This window comes from Phoxinus phoxinus (genome assembly GCF_949152265.1).
Source record: "Phoxinus phoxinus genome assembly, chromosome: 20".
In the NCBI taxonomy this organism is placed as follows: Eukaryota; Metazoa; Chordata; class Actinopteri; order Cypriniformes; family Leuciscidae; genus Phoxinus; species Phoxinus phoxinus.
The window spans coordinates 3,541,601-3,554,059 of NC_136895.1; the positions used below are offsets into that span (position 1 = coordinate 3,541,601).

The 12,459-nt window shown below is 39.0% G+C and overlaps 1 protein-coding gene across 1 annotated transcript in view; it reads left to right on the top strand.

Annotated features, from left to right (window-relative positions):
• Window positions 1-636: 636 nt before the first annotated feature.
• LOC306987767 (fetuin-B) overlaps window positions 637-12,459 on the top strand; it is a 30,003-nt gene continuing 18,180 nt past the window's right edge. The window contains exons 1-3 of the mRNA XM_079592305.1: window positions 637-713; window positions 1,005-1,231; window positions 1,433-1,543. Of these exons, the coding sequence (XP_079448431.1) occupies window positions 1,031-1,231; window positions 1,433-1,543 (312 nt within the window). The 5' untranslated portion in view covers window positions 637-713; window positions 1,005-1,030. The remainder of the gene's footprint in view (window positions 714-1,004; window positions 1,232-1,432; window positions 1,544-12,459) is intronic.

Here is a 12,459-nt window from a genome sequence, read left to right on the forward strand (position 1 = left end):
TAAAATAGTCGATAGTCGATAGAGAAAATACTCAGCAATGCTGTCGACTTATGAATTTACACATGGTTTGACTTAAAGCGTATTAAAACACCACATAGACACATACACAACATTAAAAGCTGGATTTTCACCACAGGGGGCTTTAAGTGTTTCCCACAGTTATGGGAACTTCATGAATCACGTTAAATTGAGATTAATTTATTGACAATTAATAAAAGACAACACCTTGTTTTATTTTAATCTCTGAAATTTCCTCAGTCTCCCTTTTATGTTAAAACTAAAATAAAACGTATATGTTATGCTAAATGCTGCATGGATGTGATAATCATAATAACGTAAGGTATTTGTAGGCTACTTTTGTGTCGACATCTCGGTGACGATATTTAACCACAGCCTGCTTTCTTTTATGAGGGATAATGATGCGCAATATTAGATCCAGTTTGTTTTCTTCCCTATAGTGCATCTGGGCATCTAAAGTTCCTCTACATCTGTTGATAACATCTTTCTGGCGTCATTGCGATTCCAGCGCCATCGTGTGGTAGAATGACGACTACGTGAGAAAATAGAGACACAAAGTTATATCCATCTCTAAACAAACAAACCTGAACCAACCAATCAAGCTCGTTATTTTCACACTAAAATGTACATTTTTGAGCTGCTTGCAGGGCTGGAACCAAACTCTGCGGTAGACGGGGGAACTGCGCATTCCTGAGGTAAAGTGTTTATTTGTATTTTAGTTATTAATTGATTATTCTGCTTGCATTTTCATTAACACTCTGTGATACATTATTAACACTTCATAAGTGTATATTATGAATCAATTTGAATAGGTTTGGGGTATATTTTGAGCCGAGCGTTGACTATGGCACACATGCTGTTTACATCACAGTCAGGTCACACACATTGATCATCTTGTTAATGTTTATCAAACCTGATTCCAAAGTCACATTCATCTCATGGTATAAACCGACTGCATTTGAAATAAAACTGCTTATCTTCTGCAGGGCATTTTCCGTAAAACGAATCAAAGATGTTGACTCTGATTTGGATTTTTTTGGCCGCAAACATTTTGTGTGTCTTGGGGACAAATTTTGCAGTAGTTCACGTTCCCTGTGATGACAAGATTGTGGAGAAGTTGTCCCGACTGGCCGTCACGTACATAAATGAGGACAGACAAACAGGTTACAAATTTGCCCTTAACCGAATCACAAACGTCCAGGCGCATCAACAGGTTGGTAAAAAGTGCTGTTATTTTTACTAGTGAAAAGGCAACCACAGCATTAGTAGGTCTACTCATATTATTACATTAATTATTAATACCAAACTGTTTTGCAGATTCAAAGTCTTAATATATATATATATATATAATGTATGTATTTGTCATTTTTGCAAGATACTGTTTATTTCACAGGTCCCCTTTCCCTTGCTGTAGGGTCCTGCTGGAAAGGTCTATTATCTTGATTTAGACGTCCTTGAGACCAAGTGCCATGTCCTCAGTCCCAAATCGTGGAAAAAATGTTCGATAAGACCTTTCATGGAAACAGTAAGGCTTCAGCTCCTTGGTTATTTGCTGTTACTGTACATCTCAAGGAATGTTTTGTTCGAATATAATATGTGGTTGATGTTGTGAAGTGTTGTTTACCTCTGTTCAAAATTCCATCTGGTGAATTCTCAAATATTGATCATGGGTTTAGGATTAACCAGCAGATTTAACTTATGCTGCATGCAAAACTGTAATTTGACAATTTGATGGATGCATATCTGGATCTCAAGCTAAAATATGTGGCGTTGCTTAATTTATTATTGCACTGTAAAAACCTGTAATTTGCATCTTGAAAAAGAGACAAGTGACGGTGGCAAGTGGCAGTAATATCAACAGCTTTTTTTTTTTTTTTACTGAAACGCTCTCAGGGATAGTGATACATAATGACTTAAAGGAGAACTCCGGCGCAAAATGAACCTTTGGTCTAATTACACATTGTTACCTAGTCAACCGTTATCTGAGATTTGTTTTCATGATTATCAAATGTAAATAGTTTTATCTCTAAAAACAGTTTAGCCTATAACGCTAGTATAACGCTAGTATATAGGACATAGAGTAATGACAAATAAAAATCGCTTGTTAATACCACTAACAAGGCTCAAAATAGCCCCACACTAACACGGTAGCATAATGAGGGTCCCTACATGCAAACCGAAGCATTGAGAACTTTGACAGTGTCCAGACAGTTTAATAAGAAGATATTTTATACATACAGTCAACTTCGCGAATACAGGCAAAAGCCATCTTAGAAAAACAGACTCGATCAGTCGATCTACGAACCGCCGATCCAAATGCGCTGGACCATATGAGATTCTACACAGTTCAGCGCATTTGGATCGGCGGTTCGTAGATCGATTGATAGAGTCTGTTTTTCAAAGATGGCTTCTGCTTGTATACGTGAAGTTGACTGTATGTATAAAATATCTTCTTATTAAACTGTCTGGACACTGTCAAAGTTCTCAATGCTTCGGTTTGCATGTAGGGACCCTCATTATGCTACCGTGTTAGTGTGGGGCTATTTTGAGCCTTGTTAGTGGTATTAACAAGCGATTTTTATTTGTCATTACTCTATGTCCTATATACTAGCGTTATACTAGCGTTATAGGCTAAACTGTTTTTAGAGATAAAACTATTTACATTCGATAATCATGAAAACAAATCTCAGATAACGGTTGACTAGGTAACAATGTGTAATTAGACCAAAGGTTCATTTTGCGCCGGAGTTCTCCTTTAAATGAGTCATATGGTGCAATTTTAAAAGTTTTTTCGTTTTTTTTGGGTGAATATGAATAGGTTAACATTCTTTAATCTTCAAAAAACAAATTTTTTTTCACATACTGTATATTATTGCAGCACCTCATTCCCAGTCTGTCTGAAACACACTGATTTCTACAAAACCCCTCCTTCCAAAAAGCTCAGAGTGCTCTGATTGGCCAGCTGACCCAGTGCTTTGTGATTGGCCAAACATCTCAACAGTTTTGGAAATATAATGCCACTTACCATGATCACAAGCTTCAGCTTCCAAGACTTCTAAAGAAATTGTAAACAGTTAATAATGTCCTCGGTTTTACCATATCAGTTCGAGCATGAGTCTGATTCTGAAAAGCAGATCGATCGGAACCAAGCACGACTTGAGCAGAACATTTCACAGTGGTCTTTGTGTTAGAGCTGACGTTGTACTCTCACAGGTTCAGGAAGCTGTCTTCCATAAAATGCACAGTGCACAAGCTAACTTTTTGGGTTTTACTGCTCAGGAACAGCGCTAATTTAATCTGTTTTCGGAAGGCCAAAAAAGGGAATTTGCAGAATGTGGGTGCTGGTGCAGTGCCGCTCACCTTTCACCATCTGCCACATTGAGGAAGAGCCCAGTCAGCTGTCAGCCATGCCCGCAACAAGAGCCAGAGCGATCGCCAGAGGCTGTTTTCTTCCCAAAGGACGAGCCCAATGCAGAGTCTGTACAAGTGCGTAAGCCGGCAACAGGGTCCATCACAGAGAGCATTTAAGTTGGAGTTTGAGGGAATTTATTGGTACGTAAACCAAGCTGGAGCTCGACATTGATGTTTGCTGGTCTGCAGCCACCGCTGGTCCCATCCAGTTTCAAGTCATCCAAGTCATTGCTGAATAAGCCCAGCTCCAAGTTGCCCAAGTCGTCGCTGAATAAGCCCAGCTCCAAGTTGCCCAAGTCGTCGCTGAATAAGCCCAGCTCCAAGTTGCCCAAGTCGTCGCTGAATAAGCCCAGCTCCAAGTTGCCCAAGTCGTCACTGAATAAGCCCAGCTCCAAGTTGTCCAAAGCATCGCTGGATAAACCCAGCTTCAAGTTGTCCAAGTCGTCGCTGAATAAGCCCAGCTCCAAGTTGTCCAAGTTGTTGCTGGTTAAGCCCAGCTCCAAGTTGTCCAAGTTGTTGCTGGTTAAGCCCAGCTCCAAGTTGTCTAAGTTGTTGCTGGTTAAGCCCAGCTTCAAGTTGTCCAAGTTGTTGCTGGTTAAGCCCAGCTCCAAGTTGTCCAAGTTGTTGCTGGTTAAGCCCAGCTCCAAGTTGTCTAAGTAATCGCTGGATAAGCCCAACTCCAAGTTTGTCCAAGTCATCGCTGGATAAGCCCAGCTCCAAGTTGTCCAAGTCGTCACTGGATAAGCCCAGCTCCAAGTTGTCCAAGTTGTTGCTGCATAAGCCCAGCTCCAAGTTGTCCAAAACATCGCTGGTAAGCCCAGCTCCAAATTGTCCTAGTCGTCGCTGAATAAGCCCAGCTTCAAGCTGTCCTAGTCGTCGCTGAATAAGCCCAGCTCCAAGTTGTCGAATTCATCCCTAGTTAAGCCCAGCTCCAAGTTTTCCAAGTCGTCGCTGGTTAAGCACTTTGGTTTTTCCATTGTCCTCACTCCCGCTGTCTCCGCCACGGTCTGCCAAGCCCACGCCTCCACCTCGGTCACTCCTGCCTGCAGCTCCACTGTGGCCCCCCAGGGCTTCAGCGTCACCCTGGGTTTTCTGCTCCACCTCGGCCAGTCGTCTACCTGGTTCAGGCAGGCGTATCCACCATGGCTCCTCCCTCCATCAGCTCCACCGGGGACAGTGGCGGCCCCAGGATTTTTGCTAAGGGTCCGCCCTCCTACGTACTTACGCTCAATTTTCATTTTCCTTCAGTACTACTTCTGAGCTTGCGGTATATGCTTGGGTTTTATCCGATCAATTTTTTACCGGTCCAATCAGCGAACAGAGGGAGTGGTTGAGAACGATGACGTTGAGGTCGTGCACTAGTTTGAGTCGTCATACGTCACGAGACTCACGACCAAACATTAGCGATTGGTTATGGCAGATCCAGAGTGACTCTGGGCAGATCCAATAGTTTTAAACTTCAACAGAGTACCCACCTTCAAGGAAGTTAACGCTTGTCAATGGAGAGTGGCCAGACTCTCTGTATAAATTAAAGGGCACCTATTATGACATTTAAAATGTTCCTAATGTTGTTTAGGGAGTCCCCAACAACAGTTTTACGTGCATGCAATGTCAAAAAACACTTTTGTTGTCGTATAATATGCATTTATTTTTACCTGATTTGCTCACCGACTCCCAAATGATTCGTTCAACGACTCATTTTCCAAACCCCTCCTTTGCGCGACGCTAATCTGCGTTGATTGGTCAGATGACCCAGCAGTGTTTACAGAGATAATACTTATTGTTTAACACGGAGTACAATGATGCTTTTATCAATTAAATCGTGTTATAATAATGATTATAGTCCACTGCTTTAGTTTGTAGTAAAAAAACTAAAAATAAGATAAAGAATTTAATGTTATGTTAGCGAGCATAGCCCAGAGTTCACATTGTAAAAGCACAATCAGTCTTTGTTTGCGTTAGCCCGATGCATAAACATAACGTTTTTACAAAAAAATAAAAAATGCAGTTACGTTACTACGAGGTATTATTCTATGCTTTAAGACAACTCCGAAAACAACGACAAACACTTCACAAATCTCAATACAATTGCCATTGAAGACCTAGAAGCTAAACGGTGCTTACACAACAAACAAAATAATAATTAAGCATGCTACATAAAACATAAAAGCAACAATTATTAATAACACTTACAGGTTGTGATACGGAGGAGGAAGCTGATGCAAATACACTTAGAAATTCATTCATCAGTTTATTTAACAGGGACAATGCAGTATAACATTGCTACAATTTCATGCAGCCGATGCTCTACATATAGGCTTCTAGCCAAAGGCTAATTTGCAGCCCCAGTCCCTGGTTAGGCTAAAAAAACAACAAAAAAACAAAAAACAAAGATAAAATCAAATAAACAACTAAGACTACGTACAACCATCAATGTTCACATATCTGCTTTTGTTTGAACCACTTTTTCAGTTTTGTTTGAAAGATATTCAACTGTGTTTGCATTTTCAATTCAGCTGACAAGCTGTTCCATAACAATGTACCTTGAACTGTAAATGTAGATTGTGCAAATTTAGTTTTTCTCTGTGGTGCTATACAGTTCTGTGTAGTTGCACCTCTTGTAGCGATCCCAGTACTACTCTGTTTTGATATTAATTTGCATATAACGTTTGGCGCAAGATTATTTAAACATTTAAAAAACATTTTAATAACAGATGAATTTATAAAATTTTCAAAACTCAACAAACTGTATTTTTGTAAGATGCTACAGTGATGCCATCTGGTTGGTTTCTTATCCAAAATTTTTAATGTTTGTTTATATAGGGATCTAACAGGTTTAATAGTCAGTTGAGAAACCTGACTCCAGACGGTCACACAGTAAGATAAGTGTGAAAAAATCATTGCATGCATGTATAACTTGGCTGCTTTCAAGGATATATATGGTCTAATCATGTAAAAACAATTCAGATTTGTTTTGATTGTTCTACATAGTTTCTTAACATGCATATCAAATTTCAAATGAGAGTCTAAAATAACACCTAAATATGTAAAATTATTAACTGTTTCAATTTCCTTTTGATTGATCTTAATTATAAAACCACTTATTACCTTCTTTCTGATTGAAAAACACATTGAGACAGTTTTTGTATAATTCAGGGTCAAGTAACTGTTCTCAAGGTCAAGGTCAAGGTCAAGGTCAAGTTTATTTCTATAGCACCTTAAAAACAACACGAGTGTTGACCAAAGTGCTTCACAATCTAAATACAGCTGCACATACAGATAGCATAACATTTCAAAAAATTAAAACCAAGAAACATATACAAAAGATTATATATATAAAACCAAGTAACAACAATAAAATAGACAACTCACATGATCTTTACAGAAATAAATAGGCTATAGCATTAAAATGCATTTTAGTATGCTTGTGCAAAAAGGTACGTTTTAATCGACGTTTTGAATATTTTTAATGTAGGGGAAACTCTGATAGATAATGGAAGAGTATTCCATAATTTTGGCGCATAAACTGAGAAAGACCTATCTCCCTTTGTTTTTAGGCGGGCTTTTGGGACAATTAATAGTAACTTAGATGCTGATCTAAGTGATCTCTGAGGAGAATATAAACTTAAAAGTTCGGATATATAAATCGGGGCCAAACCGTTTAAAGCTTTGAACACATAAGTTAAAACCTTGAAATCAATCCTCTGTTTCACGGGTAGCCAGTGGAGAGAGGCCCGTATAGGTGTGATGTGTTCCCTCTTTTTTGTCCCAGTAAGGAAACGAGCTGCAGCATTTTGAACAAACTGCAAACGTGAAATTGATGATTGACTAATTCCAGCGTACAAAGCATTACAGTAATCGAGTCGTGAGGATATAAGAGCATGTATTACTATCTCCAAATCCTTAAAAGTTAGAATATGTTTTAGCTTACGAAGACACTTTAGTTGAAAAAAGCTGGCGCTAACTACAGAGTTTATTTGTTTAACAAAATTCATCTCATAGTCAAAAGTGACCCCAAGATTTCTAACATGAGAGTTAACTTGTAACTGCGAATTACTTAATAAAGCACTGTATTTGCCAATTTGAGTTTTAGAGCCAAACAGGATAACCTCTGTTTTCTTTTCATTTAATTGAAGGAAGTTTTTGTCCATCCAAACTCTGAGATCCTTCAAACATGCTAACAAGGATGAGACAGATTCATTCCCAAAATCTAATGGTAAATAGAGTTGAGTGTCATCTGCATAGATGTGATAGTTGATCTTATAATGTTCGAAAATCCGGCGCAGAGGTAGCATGTAAAGAGAGAAAAGAACTGGACCCAAAATGGAGCCCTGGGGCACCCCGCATGTTATTGGTACAAAGGAAGAAGAAAATTCTCCAATTTCAACAGACAAACTCCTATTTAAAAGATACGACTCAAACCACTGTAATGCGTTTTCATGGATGCCGACCTCATGTTTTAATCTCTGCAACATAATAGAATGGTCCACAGTGTCAAAGGCTGCGCTTAGGTCTAACAAAACGAGGACTGCACAGTTTCCAGAGTCGACTGATATCAAGATATCATTAGTCACTCTAAGTAAAGCAGATTCAGTACTGTGTTTGGCTTTAAACGCAGACTGAAAAGGATCTAAAGTGTTGTTTACAATTAAGTATGGTGTGAGTTGGTTTAAAACAACTTTTTCTAAAATTTTTAATAGAAAAGGCAATTTTGAAATCGGCCTATAGTTACTTAATTCTGAAGAATCAAGGCTGGGTTTTTTTAGCAAGGGGTGGATCACAGCGTATTTTAAGCAGGATGGAACAGTGCTGCTGGTTAGAGATGCATTAATAATGGAAAGTATACTGGGTAAAACCACCTCCAATACCTCATTTAAAAGGACAGTAGGAATAATGTCCAGAGAGCAAGTAGTTAATTTCATTTTAGAAATCAGAGCCCGCAGATCCGAATGTGATATAGTCTGAAACTCAGTCAGACTAGAAGAGGTCAGTAAGTTATAACAACTTTCAGGTGAAGATGGTAGAATCAGGGACCTAATGCCGTTTATTTTATCTATGAAGAAGCTACAAAATTTCTCACACAGATCAGCACTTGGAACCAAACTGGATAAAATCGGAGGATTTAACACAGAATTTAGTGTGGAAAATAAGGATTTTGGACAATGAGAATTTTTTTCAATCAGGGTTGAGAAATAATTTGCCCTAGATAATTTCACAGCTTCCTGATATTGGGACAAACTGGCTTGCATAAGCTGATAAGAAATTTGCAGTTTATCTCGTTTCCATCTTCTTTCTGCCCTTCTACAACATTTTCTAATAGATCTAATGTCTTCATTTAACCAAGGTTGCTTTAATTTTTTGTTTGTTTTTACTTTTAACGGAGCAACTTCGTCCAACACCTCGGTACATGAAGCATTAAAATTTGTAACCAGACTCTCGACATCCGAGCCTTGAGCTACCAAATTTGTGCAACCGGCCGTCAAAGCTACAAACAAATCCTCAAAATTGGAAGCAGTGGCTGGATTTATGTAGCGCACAAGAGAACTAGGTGGCCGATATACAGAGTCACATGAACTAGGAAAAACACTGTTAAACATAACAGGCCAATGATCAGACAGACCAGTGTCACTTATATAAATGTCATTAATGAGGAAACCAGAGGATAACACTAGGTCAAGTGTATGACCTAACTTGTGGGTTGGTCCAGATACTGATTGCTTAAGATTAAAAGAGTCCATTAGCTGTACAAACTCATTTACAAGAGGCTTAGCCGGACAGCACAGATGTATATTAAAATCACCTACAATTAAAAGATTGTCATTTCTCAGGACTATATCAGATAAGAATTCAGAAAAATCATTTAAGAAAGCACCTTTAAGGATCGGAGGTCTGTATATCACAGCAATGAGCAGAGAGCAAGGAGATTCAACTTTGCATAGTGTAGCTTCAAAACTGGCAAAACTCTCTACTGGTATTTGCCTACACTTAAAACTATTTTTAAAAATTACAGCAACTCCTCCACCCTTCTTTGACTTTCTAGGGCAGCTGAAAAAAACACAATTTGTGGGAAGAAGTTCTGAAATGGGGCTCAAATCATTTTCAGTCAGCCAAGTTTCAGTGATAAACATAAAGTCCAATTTATTTGCTAGAAAAAAATCATTTAATAAAAATGTTTTGTTTACCACTGATCTAGCGTTTATCAAAGCTGACTTTATAAGCACAGTGTCATTTGCTTTTACTTGCACTTCCGCAGGGAGCAACTTTGATAGAGAGCGTAGATATTTGCTGCTTGTGGCCCGTCTGGGTGTTTCCATATGCCGGGTCCCTCTGATAGTCGACCATGTAGTTGGTATCAATCCCGGGGTAGTAATAGTAGTTATCCTAGACGAGCGGGCTCCACGATGAACATAGCGTGGGCGGCGAATTATCCCAGACTCAACGCACGCTGAGTAAACATCAGGCGGCAGGCGAGATTTAGAGTCGTTGTTCATGAGGAGTAAATCCGAACTTGAATATTTCAAACACATGATGATGGCGTGGGACCGGTAGACACTGGGAAAACTTTCACTCTTCCAGGTAACAATTTGCCATAAGGCAAATAACAAAACCCAGCGCACCGCAAAACAAAGCATAGTTCAGTCGCTCACCAGATTTCCCACGGCGAGGCTTTGTTGTGTTTAGAAGCAAAAAACCGGAGAGCAGCGGCAGACAAACACGCACAGCGTACACTCAACCGGAAAAAGTGCGTGCGTGCGTGGTTCTGTAACCACTGTGACACACCAATCATTTCATTTGTTAATATTTCTGCGGCTAAACTTGGAGTCTTTGCAGATACATAAATGACTGTGTCATCTGCATATAACTGACATTTTGTTTGCTTACAACAGTTTGGAAAATCATTAACATATAAGGAAAACAACAATGGGCCCAAAATTGACCCTTGAGGAAGACCCATATTATTATTTCGTAAAGCTGATCTTGAATTATTAATTTTAACACACTGATCTCGGGATTCTAAATATGATCTAAACCAATTCATTGCCTGCTGAGTAAAGTTAAATGCATTTAATTTGTGTAAGAGAATTTCATGATTCACAGTATCAAATGCCTTTTTGAGATCTAAAAACACAGCACCTACTACATTACCTTTATCTAAAGATTCCTTAATAAATTTTGTGAGATAGCAGTTTGCCATTTCCGTTGAGTACTTAGGCCTAAAACCAAACTGTTTAGAATAAAGTAAATCATGTTTTTCTAAATAATTGATAAGTTGTTCAGCTACCAATTTTTCCAGAATTTTTGAAATTGCAGGAAGAATAGAAATTGGTCTATAATTCTGAACCTCATCAGCTGATCCTGCTTTGAAAATTGGAGTTATAATACTAGTTTTCCAATTTGAAGGGAATTTATTTTCTCTAATTGATAAATTTATCAGATTTACCAAGGGCTTTATCAAACAAGCACTATATGTTTTTACGAATGCAGTATCCATTCCAAATATATCTTTAGCCCTTGAATTATTCAATTGATTAATAATTTGAAGTATCTTATGTTCATCAACCTGAAAGGAATATGAAAAATATGAAAGGATGAGGGTGTGCCATTTATTACATTTTGAGGTAGTTGTATAGTTTTAAAACGCATAGCAAGCTCTTCTCAATCAAATGAACCTTCCTTCAATATCAGCCGGCTCGCGAATCCAAGTTTGATTGCATTTAAAAAGCAATCGTCTTCAAAATGGCGCGAACAAAGCACAAGGCTCGGACTATACTTCTGTGGTATAGTTATATATATGAATTGTAGACACTTAGTCTTCAAATGCTCCTCCTTGGGCAGATGAAAAAAGTTGGCTTTTGAGTCGCACTTCAGAACACAGCGTCTCGTTGCCATGATGTTTTAAGTTCTCCCTGGCCTGTTCTCCTGTTGAGAAACCTGGGTTCAGACAACTCCTTGAACAGTTACATAACAGGTATGCCCTTCCTTCACAAAATTATTTCATGTACACTGAAATCCCAGCCCAATGAAACAAAAGATTTACTCATGTACAATCTTGAGGGAAACTCTTTTTTCATGCACCACTGACCTATGGTCCAGCCACTTCCACTTCCACATTCATTGCAGTAACTGTGCCATTTTCATCTGAATCCTGGGACATGCAGAGCTGCTGTTTGGGCTGTGTTGGGCTGAACTCTGGTCACTCAGGAGAATGCTTGATGTAGGCATTGGAGAAGATAGTACAGGAAACAAGGAAGCTGGACATGTCAATGGGCTGGTATTACCATTGATAATGCCTCAGCAAACCAGAAAGCATTTCAGCAGGGCTTCACATGAGTCCCCTTCTTTGGGCACAACCTGCACCTAACCGTTAACAAGGGCCTGGATATAGACTGTGTGTCTGTAGCACTGTTGAGTTTGAGAAAGACAGTATCTGCCTCAGCGGTTCACCAAGGATGTTGAGACAGCAGAAGAAGAAATAATAAAATTTCCAAATGCCCAAACACAGAATGATCCATGATGAACTCAAGTGCTTGGACACAGCAGGCAAGTGGTCTATCGAGGTCTTGCTAATGACATGAAATGGCACCTCATACCTACGGATTCAGACTGATTGAGCCCTGTATCTGAAAAACACACCACTCCTTCCCCTGAGTTGGAAGATCTTTTATACTTTGACAGTTGAAGAAAGTGACAGCAACCTAAAACATCAACTTAAAGACAATATTATAGGAGATCTCAGACAGAGATGAGGACACACATCTGGCAGATGATAATGAACACGGCCACATTTTTTGACCCAAGATTCAAGGACAGTTTTGTTACCTTAAGAGAGGAGGTTAAACATAATCTTATGGTCAGCGTCAATTTGCCAGAAATAGGAGACCAAAGTCAGCAAATATTGTCTCCAGGTGACAAGCAGCAACTCAGCCAAACTAAAACAAAAAGAGTGGACATGGAGAGGATGCATCATCCAGAGAAGAGGGTGGGGATGCTGAAGAAGAACTCTGAGAAATTAGTCCTCAGTACACTATA